Raw genomic sequence first — 27,444 nt, 5'->3', positions numbered from 1 at the left:
GGGTGGGGGGGGGGGCACGCGTCACGTGGTGGGACAGCGCGTCACGTGGGGGGGGGGCGTTGGAACCAAAGCTGCTGGAGGAGCCCCCCCCCCCCCCCTGCCTGACGTGCGCGCACCCGGCCGCCGTGATACGTCAGACGCCGCGCGGGAGCGAGCCCGGCAGCGGCGGGAGCGGCGGATGGGACGGACACGCGGGGCCCGCACCCCGGCAACGAGGGTGAGGGAGGGGAGGGGGAATGGGTGACAGTGAAGGCGGTCTGGGGGGGGGGGGTGGGGGGGGGGGGGGTAATGGGGACAACGCCTACCGTGGGGCGGGGGCAAGGGGCAAGGGGGGGCGGCAGGGAATAGCGGGCGGCGGATACCGGGGAGGCGGGAGGAGGTTGTTGATGCGGGGCCCAACCTGCTGGGCCCGGGACACCCCCCCCCTCAACCCCCTTATTACCTCTCTCCATTCCCCATCCTCACTACTCATCCCTCCAATCACTCACTCCCCCCCCCTCCCCCTCATTACCCCCTTCCACTCTCCCCATCCTCACTACTCCCCTCCTCCTCCCCCCCCCCCTCCTCATACTCCTCCTCCCCCTCCCCCCACCCCCCTCACTTACCCCCTTCCCTGACACTCCATTCCCCCTCACCTCCCTCCCCCCCCCCTCACTCACTCCCCTCCCCCTCATTACCCCCTCCACTCTCCCCCCCATCCTCACTACTCCCCTCTCCCCCCCCATCCCCCACTCCCCATCCTCCCCCTTACACTCCCCCTCACCTCCCTCCCCCCCTGTCCCTCACTCACTCCCCTTCCCCTCCCTCACTCATTACCCCACCCCCCCTCCCCTCCCCTCCCCTTCCCCTTCCCTTACACTCCCCCTCATTACCTCCCTCCCCCTCCACCCGTCCCTCACTCACTCCCCTCCCCCTCCCCTTACACTCCCCCTCATTACCTCCCTCCTCCGTCCACCCACCCCTCACTCACACTCCCCTCCCTCCTTCGTCCGCCCTTCTCTTCACATGTTTCCCATACTCCTCGCCTCCTCCTTCCCCTTTACCCTCAACCTCTCCATTCTCCCTCCCCATCCTCCCCCCCTTCACCCTGTAGCTCCCCCTCACTCTCTCACTCCACCCCCCACCCACCGTCCTCGCCTCTCCCATTCCGCGCCCCTCACCCTTTCAACCCCCACACGCATCTCCCCATAATCTTTTTCAACCCACTCCTGCTTTCACCTTCCCTCAAATCGCCGCAGCCTGCATCACAGTCGCCCTGTCCCCTAAATCCCATTCCCACTGCCTATTTTACATTCAGATTTATTATTGTCACGTGTACTGAGGTACAGTGAAAAGCTGTGTTTTGCATGCTGTCCAAACAGGTCAGGTAATACTACACATAAATACAATCAAGTCAAACGCAAGTACAATAGGTAGAACAAAGGGGACGAAACTGAGTTCAGAATATAGTTCTCAGCATTGTAGAGCATCAGTGCCACAAGTCCAATGTCTGCAATGGGGTAGAGGTGAATCGGACAGCACCCTAGCTTATGGAAGGACCGTACAGAAGCCTGATAACAGAGAGGAAGAACCTGTTCCTGAGTCTGGTGGTGCACGCTTTCAAGCTTCTGTACCTTCTGCCGGACGGGAGCAGGGAGAAGATTCCATCTACACTTCGCGCTGCCTCGGAAAAGCAGCCGACTTAATCAAAGACTTGTCCCTGTGCCATACCGGTCATTCGTTCTTCTCCCCGCTCCCGTCCGGCAGAAGGTACAGAAGCTTGAAAGCGTGCACCACCAGACTCAGGAACAGCTTCTTCCCCTCTGTTATCAGGCTTCTGAACGGCCCTTCCATAAGGTGGGGTACTGTCCGATTCACCTCTACCCCATTGCGGACATTGGACTTTGTCTGTGGCACTGATGCGCTACAATGCTGAGAACTATATTCTGCACTCTGTATCTTCCCCTTTGCTCCACCTATTGTACTGGAGTTTGACGATTGTATTTATGTTTGGTATTATCTGATCTGTTTGGATAGCACGCAGAACAAAGCTTTTCTCTGTATCTTGGTACATGTGACAATAAATGTGAAACGTCACCCATTCCTTCTCTCCAGAGATGCTGCCTGTCCCGCTGAGTTACTCCAGCGTTTTGTATCGACCGTCATGATTAGACCATTGTTCTTAGAACTACGTGGCAATAGCATGTTTAGTTTAGTTAGAGACATAGAGTCCCGCCTGCCTATTTTTGGCTCGTGCTCCACTGAACCTGTCCTATCCATGTACCTGTCTAATCGTTTCTTAAACGTTCGAATAGCCCCTGCCTCAACTACCTCCTCCGGCAACTCATTCCATACACCCACCACCCTTTGCATGAAAAATTTCCCCTCAGATTCCTATTAAATCTTCCGCTCCTCACCTTAAACCTATGTCCTCTAGTTCTCTGATTGAGAGATACAGCGGGGAAACAGGCCGCCTTCCTTTCACTGACTCCACGTCGATCACCCTGTCACATTAGTTCCATGTTATCCCACTTTCTCATCAACTCCCTTGGCAATCGGGGGCAATTTACATAGGGCCAGTAAACCGAATGTCTTTGGGATATGGGAAGAAACTAGAACACCCAAAGGAAACCCATGTGGACACACGGAGAATAGACAGTAGGTGCAGGAGTTCGAGCCAGCACCACCATTCACAGTGATCATGGCTGATCATCCAAAATCAGTACCCCGTTCCTGCCTTTTCCCCAAATTCCCTGACTCCGCCATCTTTAAGAGCTCTATCCAACTCTCTCTTGAAAGCATCCAGAGAATTGGCCTCCACTGCCTTCCGAGGCAGAGAGTTCCACAGATTCACAACTCTCTGTGTGGAAAAAGTTGTTTCCTCATCTCCATTCAAAGTGGCTTGCCCCTTATTCTTAAACTGCGGCCCTTAGATTCGGGAACATGTTTCCTGTCTCTAGCATGTCCAAACACTTAATAATCTTATATGTTTCAATAAGATTCCCCCTCATCCTTCTAAATTCGAGAGTATACAAGCCCAGCCGCTCCATTCTATCAACATATCAACTGAGTTGGATGATCAGCCATGATCATATTGAATGGTGGAGCAGGCTCGAAGGGCCGAATGGCCTACGCCTGCATCTATTTTCTATGTTTCTATATGACAGTCCCGCCATCCCGGGAATTAATCTCGTGAACCTACGCTGCACTCCCTCAATAGCTCCTTCCACAAATTTGAAATGTCCTTCCTCAAATGTGCAAACTCTACACAGACAGACAACTCAGGGTGGAGATCGGGATTGAACCCAGGTCTCAGACGCTGTGAGGCAACGGTACTACCCGCCGCGCCGCTCAGTTTCTGTTTAGTTTATTGTCACGTGTACCGAGGTACAGTGAAAAGCTCGTGTTGCGTGCTAACCGTGTTGCTCGTGTTGCGTACACTAGATGATTACAATTGAGCCATTGCCAGTGCTGTGCCACTCCCAATGACTACCCGTGCCACCAATTCACCCCCCTGTTCGCTTGAGCCATTTGGGAAATGAATCCGTGTTGAGCAAAGTGCTGGCGTAATCGGGTTGTTGCCTAAGCACTGGCGAAGCTCTCTGTTCATTGCAGCTCTGAAGAGAAAGAATGTCGCTCTACGATGACCTGGCCGTGGAGACGAGCGACTCGAAAACAGAAGGCTGGTCCAAGAACTTCAAACTCCTGCAGTCTCAGCTTCAGGTGAAGAAAGCCACGCTGACACAAACAAAGGTAATAATTTAGCAATGTTACAACATTTTGAGATTTTAAAAATCAAGTCTGCAATTTATCCCATCAGATAAAGCATAAAAAGAAGTTTAATTTGACACCTAATTCACTTTCATATCTTCAGTATTAAAAAAGTTATGGCCGTTTTCATACTCTGAAATTAGCATCTTGTTCCCTGTTGCTTTTCCATTGACTTAACTCAAAAGCTGTGATCAAGGACAGTCAAATGCCCATAACTTTCTTAAAAATTAAGAGAACAATGAAATTTTCAGTTATTATAGATTGAAGCATTCTGAAACAAATATGAAACAATCTTACTTGGATGACCTGAAATTAAAGCATATAATTCGTTAGTTACCTAAATGTAGCTAATTACAAAATTCAATTACTAAATCTAAACATCTATCCATTTCTTAAGAAATGGTTAACATTTTAAAATAGCCTAAGTGTCCAAATAACATTCACACAAGAATTCACAATATAACATGATTTTTAAATCTCATTGTCATTAATTTATAGGCCAAATGGAAAGAATTTAATGTTTAATTCCTGTAAATTAATGGGCATTTTAATCATCTTGCGAGGGGGTTTTTGTGGAACGAGATCGATTGGAACGTTGCATTTGCGGTGAATTTGAACCCCATATTGGCAGGAAAAACTCTGCCGGTTCGTATGGGGCCAAAATCCCATTTTCGCCACGGAAATTTTGATTAAAGTCATCCTAAGAAGCAAGTTTATGTGTAAAATAGATGGCTTACATTTTGTTTTGTCCCCTACGTGAGATCCGTCCCGTTGTAGGCGTTGACGGCGTTAGAAGTAGCTTTTTATTTTACTCCAGCAAATAAATTGCCCCGCAATTTATTTTTTTTAACTTCCGAGAACAGAAGTCGGAACGATTTTTCTGCAGCAGCTTAACAGCCTGAGGAAGTTCGCCTCCGACAGGCAGGAGAAAACGCCCAAAACGTTGCCCATTTCCTTCGCTCCATAGATGCTGCCTCACACGCTGAGTTTCTCCAGCATTTTTGTCTACCTTCGATTTTCCAGCATCTGCAGTTCCTTCTTAAACTAATAGCTTTGGAATGCGATTGATACCCAGTATAAAAACACCATGTTAATCTTTGTTCATTGAAGTGGCAGCATGGGGAAGTCAAGTGTATGTAGCATACTTGACTGGTGTATCCCCGTCACTTCTGCCGGCTGATGATCAGTAAAGCTTGAAGGTTGACAAAAATGCTGGAGAAACTCAGCGGGTGGTGCAGCATTCTGTCTGAAGAAGGGTCTCGACCCGAAACGCCACCTATTCCTTCGCTCCATAGAAGCTGCCTCACCCGCTGAGTTTCTCCAGCATTTTTGTCTACCTTTGCATCTTATTTACTCTCTTTATAATGAGACGGATTCATTGTGATTGAGCAGTAACGTGGGAACACTTTCTGTCTGTGTTTTCAGACCCAGCGTTCGAAGCAGAGTTCGGTTTTGGCTCCCGTGATCGACCTGAAACGTGCCGCTGCTGGCGAGGAACGGCAGATTGTTGACACGCCACCTCACATCGCCTCTGGCTTAAAGGTGATTGTTATAAATCCTCATTCGCTTTCGAAGTTTAGTCTTACTTTAGAGATACAGCGCAGGAAACAGGCCCTTCGGCCCACCGGGTCTGCGCCGACCAGCGATCCCCGCACATTGACACCATCCTACACCCACCAGGGACAATTTTTACATTTACCAAGACAATTGACCTACAAACCCGAATGTCTTTGGAGTGTGGGAGGAAACCGAAGATCTCGGGGAAAACCCACGCAGGTCCGTGCAGGCAGCACCTGTAGTCGGGATGGAACCCGGGTCTCCGGCGCTGCATTCGCTGTAAGGCAGCAGCTCTACCGCTGCGCCACCGTGACCTACTAGTGGAGGAAGAGTTCAAATGCAAGAGTTTGATTCCCTCCTACAGAAACACGTGGATTTGCATTCAAGACATGTGGGTGGAGCAGTGGTAGAGTTGCTGTCTCACAACGCCAGAGACCCAAGTTCCATCCTGACTACGATTGTTGCATGAGGGGAATTTGTATCTTTTCCCCGGGTGCTCCGGTTTCTTCCCACACTACAAAGACTTGCAGGTCAGGGGTTATGGGGCGAAGGCCGGAGAATGGGGTTGAGAGGGAGAGATGGATTAACCATGATTGAATGGCAGAGTTGACTTGATGGGCCAAATGGCCTACTTCTGCTCCCCTCACATGACCTGATGAGGTTTGTAGGCTAATTGGCTAATTTTAACTTGTCCCTTGTGTGTGGGATAGTGCTAGTGTACAGGGTGATCGCTGGTCGGCAGGCCGAAGGGCCTGTTTACGCACTGCTTCTCTAAATTAAACTAGTGTACGGGTGGTCGCTGGTTGGCATGGACTCGGTGGGCCGAAGGGCCTGTTCCAATGCAGTAACTTTAAACCAAATGGGTTTGGGAGGGAAAAATAGATTGGCCGCGATCGAATGGCGGAGCAGAATGGATAGGCCGAATGCTGCTTCAGTATCCTGATCACGGTTATTCTGTTCATGCGGGAGTGACGTTTAATGACCGCGTCTAACGTTGCTGTTCCTCCCAAGGACCCGGTGCCCAGTGGCTTCTCCACGGGCGAGGTGCTGATCCCTCTGGCCGACGAGTACGACCCCATGTACCCAAACGACTATGAGAAGGTTGTGAAACGCCAGCGGGAGGACAGGCAGAGGCAGCGGGAGCTGGAGCGACAGAAAGAAATAGAAGAGAGGGAGAAGTAAGTGACGTGAAAACCAGGAAGTGCAGATGCTGGTTTAACAATGCCGGGGACATGGGGCGTCATGGTGGCGCAGCGGTAGAGTTGCTGCCTCACAGCGCCAGAGACCCGAGACCGATCCTGACCAGGGGTGCTTCTGTACGGAGTTTGTACATTCTCCCCGGGACCTGCGTGGGGTTTTCTCCGAGATCTTCGGTTTCCTCCCACAATCCAAAGACGTACAGTTTTGTAGGTTAATTGGATTGGTATAAATTGTCCTTAGTATGTGTAGGATAACGTTAGTGTGGGGGGATCGCTGGTCGGCATCACTGGAGAAAAGGAATATGTGACGTTTCGAGTCAAGACCATTCTTCTGACATTCTCAACCCGAAAAGTCGCCCATTTCCTCTCTCCAGAGATGCTAGCTGACCCGCTGAGTTACTCCAGCATGTTGTGTCAATCCTCGGTGTAAACCAGCATCTGCCGCTCTTCACTGTCCCCCCCCCCCCCCCCCCCCTGACCTCCGCACGGTCTCACCTTCGTTCCCCTCCGCCCCACCTCAACCAGTTCCTGGTCCGCTGCGCTGTAAAGCTTTTCTTCCGTCGTCTCTGCCTCTGTGCCTTTTTCTCTGGGAAAAATTAGTCCTCACCACCCAGTGATGACCCCTTCTCCCGTCCCCACCGGTCCGTAGGTACACGAGATTGATCCCTGGGATGGCGGGGCTGTCATACAAGGAAAGATTGAAAAGACTAGGCTTGTATTCACTGGAGTTTAGAAGGATGAGGGGTATATCTTATAGAAATATATAAAATTATAAAAGGACTGGACAAGCTAGATGCAGGAAAAATGTTCCCAAGGTTGGGCGAGTCCAGAACCAGGATCCACAGTCTTAGAATAAAGGAGAGGTCATTTAAGACTGAGGTGAGAAAAAACATTTTCACCCAGAGAGTTGTGAATTTGTGGAATTCCCTGCCACAGAGGGCAGTGGAGGCCAAGTCACTAGATGGATTTAAGAGAGAGTTAGATAGAGCTCTAGGGGCTAGTGGTGTCAAGGGATATGGGGAGAAGAAAGGCACGGCTTATTGATAGGGGACGGCAGTCATGATCACAATGAATGGCGGTGCTGGCTCGAAGGGCCGAATGGCCTCCTCCTGCACAAATACGAAGGATATTGAGGGATATGGGCCAAACGGGACTAGCATAGGTGGGGCGTCGGGATGGCATGAACGTGTCGGGCCGAAGGGTGTGTTTTCGCACAGCATGTCTGTACGACTCGGTTGATTTAATGTCATTTTACAGTTCATATGAAAATCAGCAAAACAGTGAGTGTTTGTTTAAAAAAACAGAAATATATGCTTTTCAGCGTACCATTTCTGTGTGTTGAACCTTCCAGGAGAAGGAAGGAACGGCACGAACAACCCAGCGGCTTCGCAAGACGACCCGACCCAGAATCAGACGAAGATGATGAAGACAGGGAGAAGGAAAGGCGGAAAAGAAGTGAGTGTTTCTTTAGTTTAGATTTAGAGATACAGCGCGGAAACAGACCCTTGGGCCCACTGTGTCCGCACCGACTAGCGATCCCCGTACATTAACGCTATCACACACACACCCACGCACACACACGCACACACACCCACACACACACACACGCGCACACGCACACACACACACACACACACACCACACACACACGCACACACACACACACACACACACACACACACACACACACACACACACACACACACACACACACACACACACACACACACACACACACACACACACACACACACACACACACACACACACACACACACAACAATTTACACACACACCAAGCCAATTAACCTACAAACCTGCACGTCTTTCGAGTGTGGGAGGAAACCGAAGATCTTGGAGAAAATTGGCTTGATAAAATGTTTAATTGTCCAAGTTGGCGATATGCAGTGTACTGCCTTGCCGACTACAAAATTCAGAAGGTTCAGAAGGACATTCTTGCTATTGAGAGAGTGCAGTGTAGGTTTACAAGGTTAATTCCCGGGATGGCGGGACTATCATATGCTGAGATAATGGAGTGGCTTGGCTTGTACACTCTGGAGTTTAGAAGGATGAGAGGGGATCTTATTGAAACATATAAGATTATTAAGGGTTTGGACACGCAGAACCAGGGGCCACAGTTTAAGAATAAGGAGTAAGCCATTTAGGACGGAGACGAGGAGACACTTTTTCTCACAGAGAGTTGCGAGTCTGTGGAATTCTCTGCCTCGGAGGGCGGTGGAGGCCGGTTCTCTGGATGCTTTCAAGAGAGGGCTAGATAGGGCTCTTAAAGATAGCGGAGTCAGGGGATATGGGGAGAAGGCAGGAACGGGGTATTGATTGGGGATGATCTGCAGTGATTACATTGAATGGCGGTGCTGGCTCGAAGGGTCGAATGGCCTACTCCTGCACCTATTGTCTATTGTCTAAAGAAACCCAAGCTGGTCACGGAGAATGAGCAAGCTCCACCCACAGGCTGCACCCGAGGCCGGGATCCAACCCAGGTCTCTGGTGCTGTGGAAGCAGCAGCTCTACCCGCTGCACCACTGTTGCCGCTGTTTCGCTGAATTTAATTTGCATTTGGCACCGGCCACATTGTAATAATTTTGTTTTGTGTTTTAGGTATGGGAGGAGCCGCCATCGCCCCGCCCTCATCACTCGTTGAAAAGGATAAAGAACGTACGTAGAATGAATAACGTCCATTAACCAAACTGCCTTTGGGTAAAACGTGCGGGAAGGATGCTGGTTTAAACCGGAGACAGACACAAATCTCCTTCCTAAAGGAACGTCCTTGAATTCTGAGTTAAACTAAGTGCTTCTTTGATAGACACAAAGTGCCGGAGTAACTCAGCGGGATGGGCAGCATCTCTGAAGAGACGGACTGGGTGACGTTTCGCGTCGAGACGTGAGAATGGGAGAACTGGGCTCGTGGCTTGGTGGTCGAAGGTACAAAGATGGAAACATGAGGATGGTCTGAAGAAGGGTCTCGACCCAAAACGTCACCCATTCCCTCTCTTCACAGTTTGAGTAAAAAGTAAAGTATCCTTTATTATCATTCAGACATTTCAGTCTGAACAAAATTGCGCACCTTGCAGTCATAACATAGAATAAAATAACAAAACACACACTTAACACAGTTTAACACCCACCACAGTGAGTCTACCAGACACCTCCTCACAGTGATGGAAGGAAAAAGGCTTAAAGCCCCTGCCTGACCCGCTGCGTTACTCCAGCACTCTGTGAAACGTCACCTATCCATGTTCTCCACAGATGCTGCCTGACCCGCTGAGTTACTCCAGCACTCTGTGAAACGTCACCTATCCATGTTCCCCACAGATGCTGCCTGACCCGCTGAGTTACTCCAGCACTCTGTGAAACGTCACCTATCCATGTTCTCCACAGATGCTGCCTGACCCGCTGAGTTACTCCAGCACTCTGTGAAACGTCACCTATCCATGTTCTCCACAGATGCTGCCTGACCCGCTGAGTTACTCCAGCACGTTGTGTCTTAAATTCTCAGGGCAAGTTGGAAGGCGGGTCCACTGATCCGTAATATTTGGTGCTGATTTGCGCTTGGTTTTGTTTTGTTTTGAAGTCATCCCAACGTTCCAGTACGAGGAGGAGCCCCGGTCTCGGAATGCCCCCGTCAAAGCTGCCATCCCACCACCGGTGTACGAAGAGCCCGAGAGACCTCGCTCACCGCCTGGCCCCACCAACTCATTCATCGCCAACATGGGGTAGGCACACAAGACCACCTTGTCGAACTCCCGCTGCTACTCGTCCCCTTTACAGTGAATTGATTTTTGAAGAACGCTGCTTTATCTTCTTTTGTGTGGTCTTTAGACTTTACGGCCCATCGAATCTGACCAGGGATCACCTCGTACCCTAGGTTAGTTTAGAGATACAGCGTGGAAACAGGCCCTTCGACCCACCGAGTCCACGCTGACCAGCGATCACCCCGTACACTAACACTATCCTACACACTAGGAACAGTTTACAATTTTTTTAACCCAAGCCAATTAACCTACAAACCCGTACGTCTGTAGAGTGTGGGAGGAGACTGGGGCTTATGGAGGAAACCCACGCAGCTCACAGGGAGAACGTACAAACTCCATAAAGACAGCACCAGGGGTCAGGGTCTCTGGCACTGTGAGGCAGCAACTCTACCGCTGCACCACCCTGCCGTCTCATTATTGGAGAGGGGAGAGGGGGAATGATGTTGATACTTTATGATCTCATGTACCTAGGTACAGTTAAACTCTGAATTTTCCACACAATCCAGTAAAATCACACTATAAATGAGCGCAAAGATTTAAAAGTGCAACAGCTGTGGTGTAATAATAGACTCCATCGCGACAGTACACCGAGTCGCCACGTTTCTGGTGCCCACACGGTATATGAACCAAGTCTTATCTAGGCCTCAAAGGCCCGTTGCCGTGGCGACGCCGATCCTCTCCTCTCTTCACCGCCATCTTGTAAACGGCCCTTTGTCCAGCACCCGTTGCCGACTCCCTCCACCTTCCTTCCCAGTTGCCGGTGTTGGGGGGTCGAGCAGGAGACTGGTCTCTAGCGGGTTGCCGTCTCCACGGCGGGCGAGCCAAGCCCGCTGTCCATGGGTGGCCACGGCTCGCCGGCAGGTTCAATTGTGAGTGAGTTTCATTGTTGTGTGTGTGCACCAGAAACGGAACGATGAAACGCTTACTTGCTGCAGCCTCACAGGTTCATTATCACAACAACACAACAAAATAAATAAGTAATGATGATAAATTAGAGGTAATGCTGGCTAACCTTTTACCAGGCACTTTTAGACAACTTGTGCCACTGTATTTGAAACACATCAGTACATACATTCAGTAAAAATCTAGTAATGAATACAATGCAGCGATCAAGTAAGGGAATATATAACAGTACAGCACTGGGTGGCGCAGCGGCAGGGACCCGGGTTCGATCCCGACCACGAGTGCTGTCTATATGAAGTTTGTACGTTCTCCCCGTGACCTGCGTGGGTTTTCTCTGGGTGCTCCGGTTTCCTCCCACACTCCCAAGGGCGTGCAGCTTTGCAGGTTAATTGGCTTGGTAAAATTTGAAATAGTCCCCAGTGAGTGTAGGACAGTGTTAGCGTGCGGGGTGATCGTTGCTCGGTGCGGACTCAGCGGGCCGAAGGGCCTGTTTCCGCGCTGTATCTCTAAACTAAAACCACAGCGGAGGAACAGCCCCTTCGGCCCACAAGGTCTTTGCAGAACATGATACCATGATAAACTCATCTGATTTGCCTGTTTGTGTCTATATCCCAACTTCAGCACCCACAGAGATGAAACAGCCAGCTTCATTAGTTTCTAATTGGGGGAAATCCCTCTGAGCTGTAAGCTTCTCTGTTGACTGTGGGGGCTCGGGGAGTTTTTTTAAATTTTGGAACAGAGGTCGCATTTATTCCCATCTGCTCACCCTGTCCTTCATGTCTTTATCAAATTGGATTCACTTGTTATTTGTGCAGTGTGTCATTTGTACATGTTGGGAAACATGTTCCCGATGTTGGGCGAGTCCAGAACCAGGGGCCACAGTTTAAGAATAAGGGGTGAGGCCATTTGGAACGGAGATGAGGAAACACTTTTTCACCCAGAGAGTTGTGAATCTGTGAAATTCGCTGCCTCAGAGGGCGGTGGAGGCCAATTCTCTGGATGAGAGAGAGTTAGATAGAGCTCTTGAAGATAGCGGAGAGTCAGGGGATATGGGGAGCAGGCAGGAACGGGGTACTGATTGTGGATGATATGCCATGATCACAGTGAATGGCGGTGCTGGCTCGAAGGGCCGAATGGCCTACTCCTGCACCTATTGTGTTTAATTTCCTTTCCCAGCATAGTGTTTCTCGTGCCACATACCTTTGTTCTTTTCCTGTTTCTCATTCAAATTTGGAACATGTGACCCCTGGTTTTCACACTGAAAACATTAAAACCAAATGCTCACGCTGCCTCGGCAAGGCCAGCGGCATAATCAAGGACCAGTCTCACCCCGGCCACTCCCTCTTCTCCCCTCTCCCATCGGGCAAAAGGTACAGAAGTGAGAAAACGCACACACACCTCCAGATTCAGGGACAGTTTCTACCCAGCTGTTATCGGGCAACTGAACCGTCCTCTCACCAACTAGAGAGCGGTCCTGAACTCCCATCTACCTTATTGGAGACCCTTGGACTATCTTTAATCGGACTTTACTGGACTTTATCCCGCACTAAACGTTATTCCCTTTATCCTGTATCTGGACGACTTGATCGTAATCATGTGTTGTCTAAATGTAGATCATGGAAAATGTAGAATACATCAATGTTGGGCAGTACTTACATGAGGAAATGTATAGATAAGGAAGTGTGAAAACCGTCAAAGGGAAGTGATCCTTGTTCTCCATTTCCTTTGTTCTGTTTTCACACCTCACACCGTACACTTCCTTATCTATGTACCGCCCACTCCCCTGACATCAGTCTTCTTCTTTTGTGTGGCGTGCACAGCCTAAAGTTGTTGGACAACTTGTTCTATTTGATCTTCCGTTTGTGCACGTCGAGTTGATTGCATTAGTCAAAACAGGGCGGACCACGTGAAGGTTGCAATCTTCCACCCCGACATCAGTCTGAAGAGGGTCTTGACCCGAAACGTCACCCATTCCTTCTCTCCAGAGAAGCTGCCTATCCTGCTGATTTACTCCAGCATTTTGTGTCTGCCACCAAGTCTGCGTTCAATAGCCTGATAGCTGTAGAGAAGAAGCTGTTCCTGAACCTGGACATTACAGTTTTCAGGCTCCTGTACCTTCTTCCCAATGGCAGGGGTGAGATGAGAGAGTGGCCAGGGTGGTGTGGGTCTCTGATGATGCTGGCTGCCTTTTTGAGGCAGCGCCTCCTGTAGATCCCTTCGATGGTGGGGAGGCCAGTACCCGTGATGGACCGGGCAGTGTTCGCCACTTTTTGCAGTCGTCTGTGGTTGTGGAACACCAACACGAATATCATGAAGGCCCATGTACTACAATTTATCCAATTGTTTCACATGAAGTGAGGAGCATTGGCAGGTCCCCAGCATCTGTGGAGGGAATGGACAGATGGTGGTTCGGGTGCTTCCTTCTCTGATCTGAAGGGTGCTGATCAGAAATGCTGCCCATTTCCCTCCACAGATGCTGCCTGACCTGCTGAGGTCGTCCAGCACTTTGTCTTTTTTGACTATTGTAATTGAGGCGAGGGAGTAGATCATAATACATCTGCATCTATTTCAGATATACGCTTCTACGGTTACTTGTGACTCCAGCACTTTATTTTAGAACAAGCAATTGCGACTGTTTATTAAACGCCTCAACCATGAGGGGGCAGCACTGGACCGAAAAATATGATTACGACCAAACCAATTGTCCTATCCATGTTGTCCACAGATGCTGCCTGACCCGCTGAGTTATGGTGCAGCAGCATATATGGAGCGAAGGAAATAGGCAACGTTTCGGGGCCGAAATCCTTCTGGAAATAGGCAACGTTTCGGGCCAAAACCCGGAAGGGTTTCGACCCGAAACGTTGCCTATTTCCTTAGCTCCATAGATGCTGCTGCACCCGCTGAGTTACTCCAACACTCTGTGAAACGTCACCTATACATGTTCTCCACAGATGCTGCCTGACCCGCTGAGTTATGGTGCAGCAGCATCTATGGAGCGAAGTAAATAGGCAACGTTTCGGGGCCAAAATCCTTCTGGAAATAGGCAACGTTTCGGACCTATCCATGTTCCCCACAGATGCTGCCTGACCTGCTGAGTTACTCCAGCACTCTGTGAAACGTCACCTATCCATGTTCCCCACAGATGCTGCCTGACCCGCTGAGTTACTCCAGCACTCTGTGAAACGTCACCTATCCATGTTCTCCACAGGTGCTGCCTGACCCGCTGAGTTACTCCAGCACTCTGTGAAACGTCACCTATCCATGTTCTCCACAGATGCTGCCTGACCCGCTGAGTTACTCCAGCACTCTGTCTTTTTTGGCTGTTGTCATTGGAAGTAGATCATAATGCAACGGATGCTAGCATCTGCATATATTTCAGTTAAAACCTAATATTAAGATTTCAGGTATAAAACCTTTCCGGTGTTTGATAACACAGCCTGTACTCGCTGGAGTTTAGAAGAATGAGGGGACATCTCATTGAAGCTTACCGAATAGTGAAAGGCCTGGATAGAGGGGATGTGGAGAGGATGTTTCCACTAGTGGGAGAGCCTAGGACTAGAGGCACAGCCTCAGAATAAAAGGACGCACCTTTTAATGGTGATGAGGAGGAATTTCTTTAGTCAGAGGGTGGTGAATCTGTGGAATTCATTGCCACAGACGGCTGTGGAGGCCAACTCAATGGGTATTTTTAAGGCGGAGATTGACAGATTCTTGATTAATACGGGTGTCGGGGGTTATGGGGAGAAGGCAGGAGAATGGGGTCGAGAAGGAAAGATAGATCAGCCATGATTAAAAGATGGAGTAGACTCGATGGGCCGAATGGCCTAATTCTGCTCCTGCATTTCATATCCATCTAAAGGTCAGTCAATTGTATGTGAGGTGAGGACACCACGACATAACAAGACTATCTCAGTATAGGAGTAAAGAGGTTCTTCTGCAGTTGTATAGGGCTCTGGTAAGACCACATCTGGAGTGTTGTGTACAGTTTTGGTCTCCTAATTTGAGGAAGGACATCCTTATGATTGAGGCAGTGCAGCACAGGTTCACGAGATTGATCCCTGGGATGGTGGGACTGGCATATGAGGAAAGATTGAAAAGACTAGGCTTGTATTCACTGGAGTTTAGGATGAGGGGATGGGGTCTTATAGAAACAAAAAAATATAAAATATTCACTGGAGTTTAGAAGGATGAGGGGGGAATCTTATAGAAATATATAAAATTATAAAAGGACTCGACAAGCTAGATGTAGGAAAAATGTTCCCATTGTTGGTCGAGTCCAGAACCAGGGGCCACAATCTTAGAATAAAGGGGAGGCCATTTCAAGTCTGAGGTGAGAAAAAGACCCTCGTTTTCACCCAGAGAGTTGTGCAATTTGTGGAATTCCCTGTCCCGTACAGAGGGCAGTGGGCAGGCCATGAACTGTCAACTACTGGATGGATTCAAGAGAGAGTTGATAGAAAGCTCTAGGGGCCCTTGTGGAATCAAGGGAATAATGGGCATCTAGAAGGCCTTAGGCATTTTGTTATTTCTATAAGATCCCCTGGAGAGACGATCATCCATGATAAGACACAATGACATGGCGGTGCTGGGCCGAATGGCCTCCTCCTGCACCTATTTCCTATGTTTCTATGTAACTTGCTGTTTATCGAAGACTTGCATTGTCAACTTGGTTTGTCTTTCATCTTATTCGGTAGATGGTAAAGGATGTCACAAATAAGCCTAGACCCTCGCGGTAGTCTTTACTTTCAAGATCCAGGACGGTAACAGGCCCTTCGGCCCACTGAGTCCCAGCGACCAGCGATCATCCGTACATTAGTTCTATCCTACACACTCGGGCCAATTTACAATTTTACCAAAGCCAATTAACCTATACACCTGCAGGTCTTTGGAGCGTGAAGATCTCGCAGAAAACCTACGCGGTCACAGGGAGAGCGTACTAACTCCGTACAGGCAGCATCCGTGGCCAGGATCTAACCCGGGTCCCTGGCGCTGTTAGGCAGTGACTCTACCGTTGCGCCACCGTGCCGCCATTTTTGTCTGGGAGAAGTAGACGGGGAGGGGAATTTTTATTTTTTATTTTATTAGAAGCAATTGTACAAGAATAAAACCTTTGGCATGTAAAATTATACAATTATTGTACAGCTTTCTCGTAAAAATTCGGTCAAGGGTGTCCACGTCTTGAAAAATTGATCTGGGTTTTCTGCCAAGACAAGTCTAATATTTTCCAAATGTAGTGTCTCGGACATGTTTGTAATCCACATCTTTACAGTAGGGACTGATGTGTGTTTCCAAAATTTAAGTATTAATTTTGTTCGCCGTTATCAGGCCATAATTAAGGAAACGTCTTTGAAATAGTGTTGGCTCAGAACAGGCTTAGAACAGAAAGTTGGTGAGTCTTTTAATTCTTTGTATGGTTCTGTTTTCATCAGCGGCACGGTGGCGCACAAAATCATGCAGAAATACGGCTTCCGTGAAGGGCAAGGCTTGGGGAAGCACGAGCAGGGGCTGAGCACCGCGCTGTCCGTGGAGAAGACCAGCAAACGAGGAGGGAAGATCATCGTCGGTGACAGCGCAGAGAAAGGTAACACTTGCCCACCTGTACCTGCCGCAATGAAAGTAAGCATGCAGGTACAGCAGGCAGCGAAGAAAGCCAATGGCATGTTGGCCTTCATAACAAGAGGAGCTGAGTATAGGAGCAAAGTGGTCAATAGACAATTGGTGCAGGAGTAGGCCATTTGGCCCTTCGAGCCAGCACCGCCATTCACTGTGATCACGGCAGATCATCCACAATCTGTACCCCGTTCCTGCCTTCTCCCCATATCCCCTGACTCCGCTATCTTTACGAGCCCTATCTAGCTCTCTCTTGAAAGCATCCAGAGAACCGGCCTCCACCGCCCTCTGAGGCAGAGAATTCCACAGACTCACAACTCTCTGTGAGGTCCTTCTGCAGTTGTACAGGGCCCTGGTGAGGCCCACAACTGGAGTATTGTGTGCAGTTTTGGTCTCCAAATTTGAGGAAGGATATTCTTGCTATTGAGGGAGCCCAGCATAGGTTCACAAGGTTAACTCCCGGGATGGCTGGATTGTCATATGTTGATAGAATGGAGCAACTGGGCTTGTATACTCTAGAATTTAGAATGATGAGAGGGGATCTTATTTAAACATGTAAGATTATTAGGGGTTTGGGCACGCTAGAGGCAGGAAACATGTTCCCGATGTTGGGGGAGTCCAGAACCAGTGGCCACATATTAAGAGTAAGTGGTAAGCCATTTAGAACGGAGATGAGGAAAAATTTGTTCACCTAGAGAGTTGTGAGTCTGTGGAATTCTCTGCCTCAGAAGGCAGTGGAGGCCAATTCTCTGGATACTTTCAAGAGAGAGTTAGATAGAGCTCTTAAAGATAGCAGATTCAGGGGATATGGGGAGAAGGCAGGAACGGGGTACTGATTGGGGATGATCAGCCATGATCACAGTGAATGGCGGTGCTGGCTCAAAGGGCCGAATGGCCTACTTCTGCACCTATTGTCTATTGTTAGTCTGCCACATCTTGTTCATACAGATGCCACCTTTGCAATTAATAGAAAAGGAATAATATGAACTGCATGCAACCACAATATGGTTCAATGTTGCAGTCATTACAGCACAGGAACAGGCCCTTCAGCCCAACTATTCCATGCTGACCAACATGTCCCATCTACACTATTCCCACCTACCGAATGGGGTTTAAAAATATTTGGAGTTCTGTTGTATAGGTTACAGGGATGTAATGCTGAGGCTCTATGTCAGACTTCATTTGTGGTATGATGAGCAGTTCTGGGCCCCGTCTCTGAAGGATGTGCTGGCACTGGAGAGGGTCCAGAGGAGACTCGCGAGATCTATCCCAGGAATGATTGGGTTAATGTATGATGAGCGTTTGATGGCCCTGGGCCTGCACTCGCTGGAGTTTAGAAGGACGAGGGGGGGGATCTCATTGAAACGTACCGAGGCCTGGATAGAGTGGAAGTGGAGAAGATGTTTCCACTAGTGGGAGAGTCTAGGACTCGTAGCCTCAGAATAAAAGGTTGTACCTTCAGAACTGCGATGAGGAGGAATTTGGGGTGGGGAGATTGCAACCTTCACGTGGTCCGCCCTGTTTCGACGAATGCAATCAACCCGGCGTGCACAATCAAATAAGATCAAATAGAACAAGTTGGCCTGCAACTTTAGGCTGTGCACCCCATACGCAAGAAGAAGAAGGAATTTCTTTAGTCAGAGGCTGGCTTATCTGCGGAATTTATTGCCACAGATGGCTGTGGAGGGTAAGGCATTGGATATTATTAAGGCAGATATTGGTAGGTTCTTGATCAGTATGGGGGTTATGGGGAGAAGGCAGGGGAATGGGGTTTGGGGGGAGAGATAGATCAGCCATGATTGAATGGCAGAGTAGACGTGATGGGCCGAATGGCCTAATTCTGCTCCTTGAACGTACGAATGGAGAGTGATGCCTGAATCTTTGCGATGTATTTGCTTTATTAACAGTCGAAATGCCTGCTGCGTCCAAGAAATCAGAAGCAAACCCTCTGACAGAGATCCTGAAAAATCCCACTAAAGTGGTTCTACTGCGGGTAAGGAATAAAAAAAAACATGAGAGAGAGAGAGAGACACAAGGAACTGCAGATGCTGGTTTACAAAAAGAGAGACAGAGTGCTGGAGTAACTCAGCGGGCCGGGCAGCATCACGGGGGGGAGAGAACACGTACAGGGTCGGGACCTTTCTTTAGACTGGGTGTGGGCAGTGCAGTGCAGTGCTACGAGCCGATGGAGGAGAGATTACCCCTCAGATTCCTGACAGTTGAAAGTTGCCCCTCAGATTCCTATTAAATCTTTTCCCCTTCACCGTGAACCCGTGTCCTCTGGTCCTCGATTTCCCCAACTCTGGGCAAGAGACTCTGTGCATCTACCCAATCATTTTATTTTGTTCAATAAGCAATAGACAATAGGAGCAGGAGTAGGCCATATGGCCCTACGAGCCAGCACCGCCATTCAATGTGATCATGGCTGATCATCCCCAATCAGTACCCCGTTCCTGCCTTCTCCCCATATCCCCTATCTTCAAGAGCCCTATCTAGCTCTCTTTTGAAAGCATGCAGAGAACCGGCCTCCACCACCCTCTGAGGCAGAGAATTCCACAGACTCACAACTCTCTGTGAGAAAAAGTGTTTCCTCATCTCGGTTCCAAATGGCCGACCCCTTATTCTTAAACTGTGGCCCCAGGTTCTGGACGCCCCCAACATCGGGAGCATGTTTCCTGCCTCTAGCGTGTGCAAACCCTTAAGGGCCTGTCTCACTCTCACGACCTAATTCACGACCTTTTTTACTTGTGGACATTTTTCATCATGTTGAAAAAACGCCTCGACCTACTTGATGCCATGAGTATCTACGACTAGCCTCACAACTTACCTACGACCTACCTACAACCTTGTGACGACCATACTGCGAGTACGAGTCAAGGGCAAACTCGGCAAAGGTCGTGAATTAGGTCGTGAAAGTGGGACAGGCCATTTAATAATCTTATATGTTTCAATAAGATCCCCTCTCATCTTTCTAAACTCCAGTGTCCAAGCCAAGCCGCTCCATTCTCTCATCGTATGACAGTCCCGCCATCCCGGGAATTAACCTTGTGTCATCCTTTTCTTCCAGAACATGGTTGGCTCGGGGGAGGTTGATGATGACCTGGAAGGTGAAACCAAGGAGGAGTGTGAAAAGTACGGCAAAGTGACCAAGTGTGTCATATTCGAGGTAAGAACCGTGCGTGCGCCTGCTTCAAATGGTGGGCTTGGCTTCTGCTCAAGGTGCTTTGGTGCGTCGACGTCTATCTCCCTCTTTACTTCAAAGTCGTTGTGACAGAAATAGTCGTCTCTGACACAGACCGAGAAATGTCCCAGAAGGCAGGAGCATGGAGCAAGGCAAGGGAAAATGTGTCTGAAGGAACTGCAGATGCTGGGTTACGCAAAATGCTGGAGTAACTCAGCGGGTCAGGCAGCATCTTTGGAGAGAAGGAATGAATAGATGATGCTTCGGGTCGGAACCCTTCTTCAGACTGAAATTGGATACACGTTGACTTTGCCTCCTCCACTGTCTCCGTTGTTCCCGGTGTGGGCTCCCATATATCGGCGAGACCAAGCATACATTGGTCATCGTTTCGCCCAACACCTCCGCTCAGTCCGCCTTCGCCCAAGTGATCTCCCGGTGGCTCAACACTTCAACTCCCCCTCCCATTCCCACACTGACGTTTCAGTCCTGGGCCTCCTCCATGGCCAGAGTGAAGCCCAGTGCAAATTGGAGGAACAGCACCTCATATTTGCTTGGGCAGCTTACACCCCAGCGGCATGAACATTGACATCTCTCACTTCAAGTAGCTGCTGTGTTCACTTCCCTCTCCTCTCTCGCCCCCTCCCCCAGAACTGAAAATGCTGGTTTGATGTATAAAAGGACACAGTGCTGGAGTAACTCAGCGGGTCAGGCAGCATCTGTGGTGAACATGGATAGGTGACATTTCACAAAGTGCTGGAGTAACTCAGCGGGTCAGGCAGCATCTCCAGAGAACATGGATAGTTTATGTTTTGGGTTGGGTCCCTTCTTCAGACTTACCCAAAACAAAGGTGGAGGGCCAGCAACTCCACAAATGCTGCCTGACCCGCTGAGTTACTCCAGCACTCTGTGAAACGTCACCTATCCATGTTCTCCGCAGATGCTGCCTGACCCGCTGAGTTACTCCAGCACTCTGTGAAACGTCACCTATCCATGTTCTCCACAGATGCTATTTTGTCAACAAAATAGAGAGAGTACAGAGGAGATTTACTAGAATGTTGCCTGGGTTTCAACAACTAAGTTACAGAGATAGGTTGAATAAGTTAGGTCTTTATTCTCTGGAGCGCAGAAGGTTAAAGGGGGACCTGATAGAGGTCTTTAAAATGATGAGAGGGATAGACAGAGTTGATGTGGACCAGCTTTTCCCTTTGAGAATAGGGAAGATTCAAACAAGAGGACATGACTTCAGAATTAAGGGACAGAAGTTTAAGGGTAACATGAGGGGGAACTTCTTTACTCAGAGAGTGGTAGCGGTGTGGAATGAGCGTCCAGTGGAAGTGGTGGCAGCATGTTCGTTGGTATCATTTAAAAATAAATTGGATAGGCATATGGATGAGAAGAGAATGGAGGGTTATGGTATGTGTGCAGGCAGGTGGGACTAAGGGAAAAAAAGTTGTTCGGCACGGACTTGTAGGGCCGAGATGGCCTGTTTCCGTGCTGTAATTGTTATATGGTTATATGCTGCCTGACCCGCTGAGTTACTCCAGCACTTTGTATCCATTTCAAAATCAGTAACTATTTTCTGGGCCAAACTTTAGAAAGGCAGAAATGTTTGTGAAGCTTCTCGATTTCCTTTTCAGTAGAATCACTTAAAAGCCCAGCACTGTTTGCCTTTGTTTCCTGCTGCTGTTTTCAGGAGGAAGCCTGTCCTGACACGCCTGTGCCTGAGAGGTGGCTGCTTTACCAGGAACAGCGCCTGGTTACTGCTGCCTCTTATCCTAGACAGCACAGCTGCAGTTTAAACTATGATGAGCGTTTGACGGCACTGGGCCTGTACTTGCTGGAGATTAGAAGAATGGGGGGGGGGGGCCTCATTGAAACTTACCGAATAGTGAAAGTCCTGGATAGAGTTGATGTGGAGAAGATGTTTCCACTCGTGGGAGAGTCCAGGACTAGAGGGCACAGCCTCAGAATTAAAGGACGTTCTTTTAGGAAGGAGATGAGGAGGTATTTCTTTCGTCAGAGGGTGGTGAATCTGTGGAATTCTTTGCCACAGACGGCTGTTGAGGCCACAAGTCAGTGGATATTTTTAAGGCAGAGATAGATAGATTCTTGATTAGTGCGGGTGTCAGTGGTTATGGGGAGAAGGCAGGAGAATGGGGTTAGGAGGGAGAGACAGATCAGCCACGAATGAAGGGCGAAGTAGACTTGATGGGCCGAATGCCATAATTCTACTATCCCTTATGACCTTATGTCTCTGACTACCGAATTTTAGTGGTTTTGAGACGCGACCTCGACTTATGCCTTCATGAAGCACAGAGGCAGGCCCTTCGGCCCATCGGGTCCATGCCAACTATTGTCTACATACAACATGCAAACAGGCTCTTCGGCCCAACTCGTCTATGCTGACCACGATGCCCCATCTAAACTACTCCCACTTAGCTTGTATTTGGTCCCTGTCCCTCTGATCCTTTCCTATCCATGTAACTGTCACTGTTATAACTACCTCCTCTGGCAGCTCGTTCCATAAACCTCCATTCTGCATGTATGTGCAAAGAAAAGAAAATTCACCCCTTTGGTTCCTATTAAATATTTCCCCTCTTACCTTAAACCTATGTCCTCTGGTTCGTCAGACAAAGATTCTGGGCATTCACCCAATCTAATCCCGACATGATTTTATACACCTCTATAAAATCACCCCTCATCCTTCAGTGCTCCAAGGAATAAACTCCTAGCCTGTCAAGTTCATCGGTTATAGGAGCAGAATTAAGCAACCGGCCCATCAAGTCTACTCCGCCATTCAAACATGGCTGATCTATCTCTCCCTCTCATCCCCATTCTCCTGCCTTCTCCCCATTACCCCTGACACCCGTACTGATCAAGAATCTGTCTTAAAAATATCCACTGACTTGGCCTCCAGATTCACCACCCTCTGACTAAAGAAATTCCTACTCGTCTCCTTTCTAAATGTACGTCCTTTTATTCTGAGACTGTGACCTCCAGTCCCAGACTCTTCTACTAGTGGAAACATCCTCTCCACAGTCACTGTTTGCTACGTTTCAATGTGGTTGCCCCCTCATCCTTCTAAACCCCAGCGAGTACAGGCCCAGTGCCGTCAAACGCTCATCCAATCTCTCCCAGTAGACTGCTGATTCTAATCGAAACCACGGCTATTGTGCCTGACCCGCTGAGTTACTGCAACATTCTGCGTTCCACTTGGGATTCTAGCACCTGTAGCTTTGGCAGTTGTGCATCGAAACAGAGAAAATAGGTGCATGAGTAGGCCATTCGTCCCTTCGAGCCAGCACCGCCATTCAATATGATCACCCAAAATCAGAATAGAATAGAATAGTTTCTTTATTGTCATTGTAACATGGACCATGTACAACGAAATTTAAAATGTCAGCCAGTCTCATATCCCTTTCCTGCTTTTCCCCTCATATCCCTTGTTTCCATTAGCCCTAAGAGCTAAATCTAACTCTCTCTTGAAAACATCCAGTGAATTGGCCTCCACTGCCTTCTGTGGCTGAGAATTCCACAGATTCACAACTCTCTGTGTGAAACAGTGTTTCCTCATCTCAGTCCTAAATGGCCGACCCCTTATTCTTAAACTGTGACCCCTGGTTCTGGACTCCCCCCAACACCATGAACATTTTCCCTGCATCTAGCCTGTCCAATCCTTTACGAATTTTATATGGCTCTATAAGAACTCTTAAATTCCAGTGAATACAAGCCCAGTCGAGCCATTCTTTCATCATATGTCAGTTCTGCCATCCTGGGAATTAACCTGGTGAACCTACACTGTTGTGTTCAGCTTTATTGGCCCTGGTTTCAGTCCTGTATCATTACACACCCGCTTCTTTGTTTTTCCCAAATGCGGTCGGTCCCATTGTTCTCTGTCCTGTCCTTTATACTTCACCCTGACCTGCGTTTGGCCTTTCCAAAGGCGTTCAGATTCCTGCCTTTAATGTCTCTCCCTCTCTCTCTCTCTCTCTCTCTCTCTCTCCCTCCTCTCCCTCTCCTCTCCCTCTCTCCTCTCTCCTCTCCCTCTCCCTCTCCCTCTCCCTCTCCCTCTCCTCTCTCTGCCTCTCCTCTCCCTCCCTCTCCTCTCCCTCTCCCTCTGCCTCTGCCTCTCCTCCCTCTCCCTCTCCCTCTCCCTCTGACTCTGCCTCTCCCTCTCCCTCTGCCTCTGACTCTCCCTCTGACCTCTCCCTCTGACTCTCCCTCTGACTCTCTCTCTCTCCTCTCCCTCTCCCTCTCCCCTCCCCCGCTCTCTCCCCCCCCCTCTCTCTCTCCCCCTCTCCTCTCTCTCTCCCTCTCCCTCTCCACTCTCCCTCTCCTCTCTCCCTCTCTCTCTCTCTCTCTCTCTCTCTCTGCCTCTCTCTCTCTCTCTCCCCCTCTCTCTCTCTCTCTCTCTCTCTCCCTCTCTCTCCCTCTCTCTCTCTCACTCTCTCTCTCTCTCTCTCTCTCCCCTCTCCCACTCACTCTCTCACTCTCACTCTCTCTCTTTCCCTCTCCCACTCACTCTCTCACTCTCTCTCTCTGTACTTCTGCAGATTCCTGGAGCACCTGACGATGAAGCCGTGCGGATATTTATCGAGTTTGAGCGTGTTGAGTCGGCAATCAAAGGTAACAGTTTGTACTAATGATAAAACTAACCACGTTGATAATCCAGCACGGAAACTGGGCCCTTCGGCCCACCCAGTCCACGCCGTCCATCGATCACCCGTTCACACACCAGTTCGATGCTATCCCACTTTCTCATCCACTCCCTACACACTAGGGGGCAATTTACAGAGGGGATGTGCCCACCTCGTTTTTAAACAATTTCCATTCCTGGACTACCTTTACATTACATTCATTGTGAAGGAGGTAGACAAAAACGCTGGAGAAACTCAGCGGGTGAGGCAACATCTATGGAGCGAAGGAATAGGTGACGTTTCGGGTCGAGACCCGGAAGGGTCTCGACCCGAAACGTCGCCTATTCCTTCGCTCCATAGATGCTTTCTGGGTCGCGACCCGAAACGTCACCCGCATGTCATGGTGACACTTGCGGGCGGAGCACCAAGGCAAATTCCTTGTATGTGAATACTTGGCCAATAAACCTATTCATTCATTTAGGAGGCTTTCAGATAGGCATATGGATAAAGAGAGAATGGAAGGACATGGAGTATATGCAGGCAGATAAGAGTCGGACACAGAGTGCTGGTGTAACTCAGCGGGTCAGGCAAAATCTGTGGAGAACATGGATAGGTGACGTTTCACAGAGTGCTGGAGTAACTCAGCGGGTCAGGCAGGCTCTGTGGAGAACATGGATAGGTGACGTTTCACAGAGTGTTGGAGTAACTGAGCGGGTCAGGCAGCATCTGTGGAGAACATGGATAGGTGACGTTTCACAGAGTGCTGGAGTAACTCAGCGGGTCAGGCAGCATGTGTGGAGAACATGGATAGGTGACGTTTCACAGAGTGCTGGAGTAACTCAGCGGGTCAGGCAGCATGTGTGGAGAACATGGATAGGTGACGTTTCACAGAGTCACCTATTTCCTTCGCCCCATAGATGCTGCCTCACCCGCTGAGTTTCTCCAGCATTTGTGTCTACCTACCAAATGAAACAGTCGTTTTTCTTTTATCAGCTTAGGTAAAAATAGGATTTAGTAAAATATGGTAGGGATTTTTTTTCTTCCTTAGATGGGGTTGATTTATCCTGCTGCATATGACCCACAAAGTCCTTAACGTTTGCATGCTAGACATCGTTTGATTTGATTTAATTTATTGTTATTGTCTTCAATGAAGAAACAACAAAATTATTTTTCCCTTAGTCATACAAGAAAAAAGGAAAGAATTTGTACAAAGGATGTTTACGCATCTCCGTATATCTTTGACGTCTGCCAGCAGCTACAGCATATTGTTTAATATTCTTAGCGAGACAGATTGCTAACGTTTAATAGCGTACATATTTGTATTGAGGGAGCTGTTTTTGCAGGCCGTTCCCCTGGCAACGAACATAGTCAGTTTTCAGATGTCATAAATCAATTGTGTTGCACAGTCCACAAAGATTGAGAGGGAGAGATAGATTGGCCATGATTGAATGGCGGAGTAGACTGGAGGCGAGTCAAGGGTCAAGACCACGTCAGTCTGAAGAAGGGTTTCGGCCCGAAACGTTGCCTATTTCCTTCGCTTCATGGATGAGGACCCGCTGAGTTTCTCCACCATTTTTGTCTACCTAAGGGTCAAGAGAGTGTTTAAGAAGGAACTGCAGATGCTGGAAAATCGAAGGTAGACAAAAATGCTGGAGAAACTCAGCGGGTGCAGCAGCATCTATGGAGCGAAGGAAATAGGCAACGTTTTGGGCCGTGTCCGACCTTTTTGTCGATGGCCAGAGTGAGGACCAGCGTAAATTGGAGAAGCAGCACCTCATATTTCGCTTGGGTAGTTTACACCCCAGTGGTATGAACATTGACCTCCAATTTCAGGTAGTCCTTATTTTCTCCCTCCTTCCCCTCCCCTTCCCAGCTCTCCCACAGCCCACTGTCTCCGCCTCTTCCTTTCTTCTTCTTCTTCCCCCCCCCCCCCCACCCCCACATCAGCCCGAACCGTTGCCTATTTCCTTCACCCCATAGATGCTGCCTCACCCGCTGAGTTTCTCCAGCACTTTTGTCTACAGTCAAGAGAGTTTATTGTCAGTGTCCCAGATAGGACAATGAAATTCTTACGATGGGCCGAATGGCCTAATCCTGCCCCTAGAACTTACGAACTACCACTGCTAGTGGTCTTAATGTAAAACTGGGTGATTTTAACATCTGTCCACACAGTAGCAAACCTTGCTGTCTTTATTCCAGCCGTGGTGGACCTGAACACGAGATACTTCGGGGGCAGAGTGGTGAAGGCTTGCTTCTACAACCTGGACAAATTCCGCCAGTTGGACCTGGGGGACCTCTTCTGAAAGTGCCGGCCCTTTGGCCTTCAGTCAACGGAGTCAACATTCCTTTGGGCATGAAGATGCAGGAGGAGAATTATGATCGACCCTTACAATGTCGACAGCCATCCTAAGTCGTAGCTACAAGGAACTGCAGATGCGGGGATCTTACATGGAACACAGTGCTGGAGTAACTCAGTGGGCTGGGCAACACCTCTGGAACAAGGGGCCTTCAACACCCCGCACCTCTCCCCCCCCCCCCCACCTGCATCCACCTATCACTGGTGTAGGGAGGAACTGCAGATGCTGGCTTACACCAACGTTAGACAGAAAATGCTGGAGTAACTCAGCGAGTCTGGCAGCATCTGTGGAGAAGATGGATACACAGAGTGCTGGAGTAACTCAGCGGATCAGGCAGTGTCTCTGGAGAGAAGGAATAAATGATGTTTTGGTCCGAGCCCTGTCTTCAGATGCAAGATTAAGAGCCTGAAGAAGGGTCTTGAGCCGAAACTTCACTTTATCCTCTTCTCCAGAGATGCTGCCTGACCTGCGGAGTTA

General features: G+C 49.0%; 1 protein-coding gene across 2 annotated transcripts; it reads left to right on the top strand.

The window, feature by feature from the left end:
- The first annotated feature begins 70 nt into the window (after positions 1 to 70).
- Positions 71 to 27,444, top strand: rbm17 (RNA binding motif protein 17). Of its 2 annotated transcripts, none has more exons than XM_055653463.1 (12): positions 71 to 217; positions 3,595 to 3,732; positions 5,176 to 5,292; positions 6,319 to 6,485; positions 7,858 to 7,961; positions 9,126 to 9,182; positions 10,099 to 10,240; positions 16,612 to 16,763; positions 18,700 to 18,785; positions 19,860 to 19,958; positions 24,527 to 24,599; positions 26,810 to 27,444. In XM_055653463.1, exons 2-12 carry the CDS (start codon positions 3,610 to 3,612, stop codon positions 26,911 to 26,913), a joined length of 1,224 nt encoding a protein of 407 aa, XP_055509438.1. In that variant the 5' UTR covers positions 71 to 217; positions 3,595 to 3,609; the 3' UTR covers positions 26,914 to 27,444. The 2 variants fall into 2 exon arrangements, with proteins under 2 accessions (XP_055509438.1, XP_055509437.1); XM_055653462.1 differs by having other exon boundaries at positions 7,828 to 7,961.

Source organism: Leucoraja erinacea, chromosome 22 (assembly GCF_028641065.1).
Source record: "Leucoraja erinacea ecotype New England chromosome 22, Leri_hhj_1, whole genome shotgun sequence".
NCBI classification, from domain to species: domain Eukaryota; kingdom Metazoa; phylum Chordata; class Chondrichthyes; order Rajiformes; family Rajidae; genus Leucoraja; species Leucoraja erinaceus.
This window is presented reverse-complemented; position numbering and strand designations above follow the sequence as displayed.

What these genes read in the sequence shown, in the direction of transcription:
- rbm17 (XM_055653462.1), top strand. Translation starts at nt 3,610, where the DNA reads ATGTCGCTCTACGATGACCTGGCCGTGGAGACGAGCGACTCGAAAACA. An exon ending in CCACGCTGACACAAACAAAG is followed by an intron (nt 3,733 to 5,175) that starts GTAATAATTTAG and finishes CTGTGTTTTCAG; the next exon opens with ACCCAGCGTTCGAAGCAGAG. An exon ending in ACATCGCCTCTGGCTTAAAG is followed by an intron (nt 5,293 to 6,318) that starts GTGATTGTTATA and finishes GTTCCTCCCAAG; the next exon opens with GACCCGGTGCCCAGTGGCTT.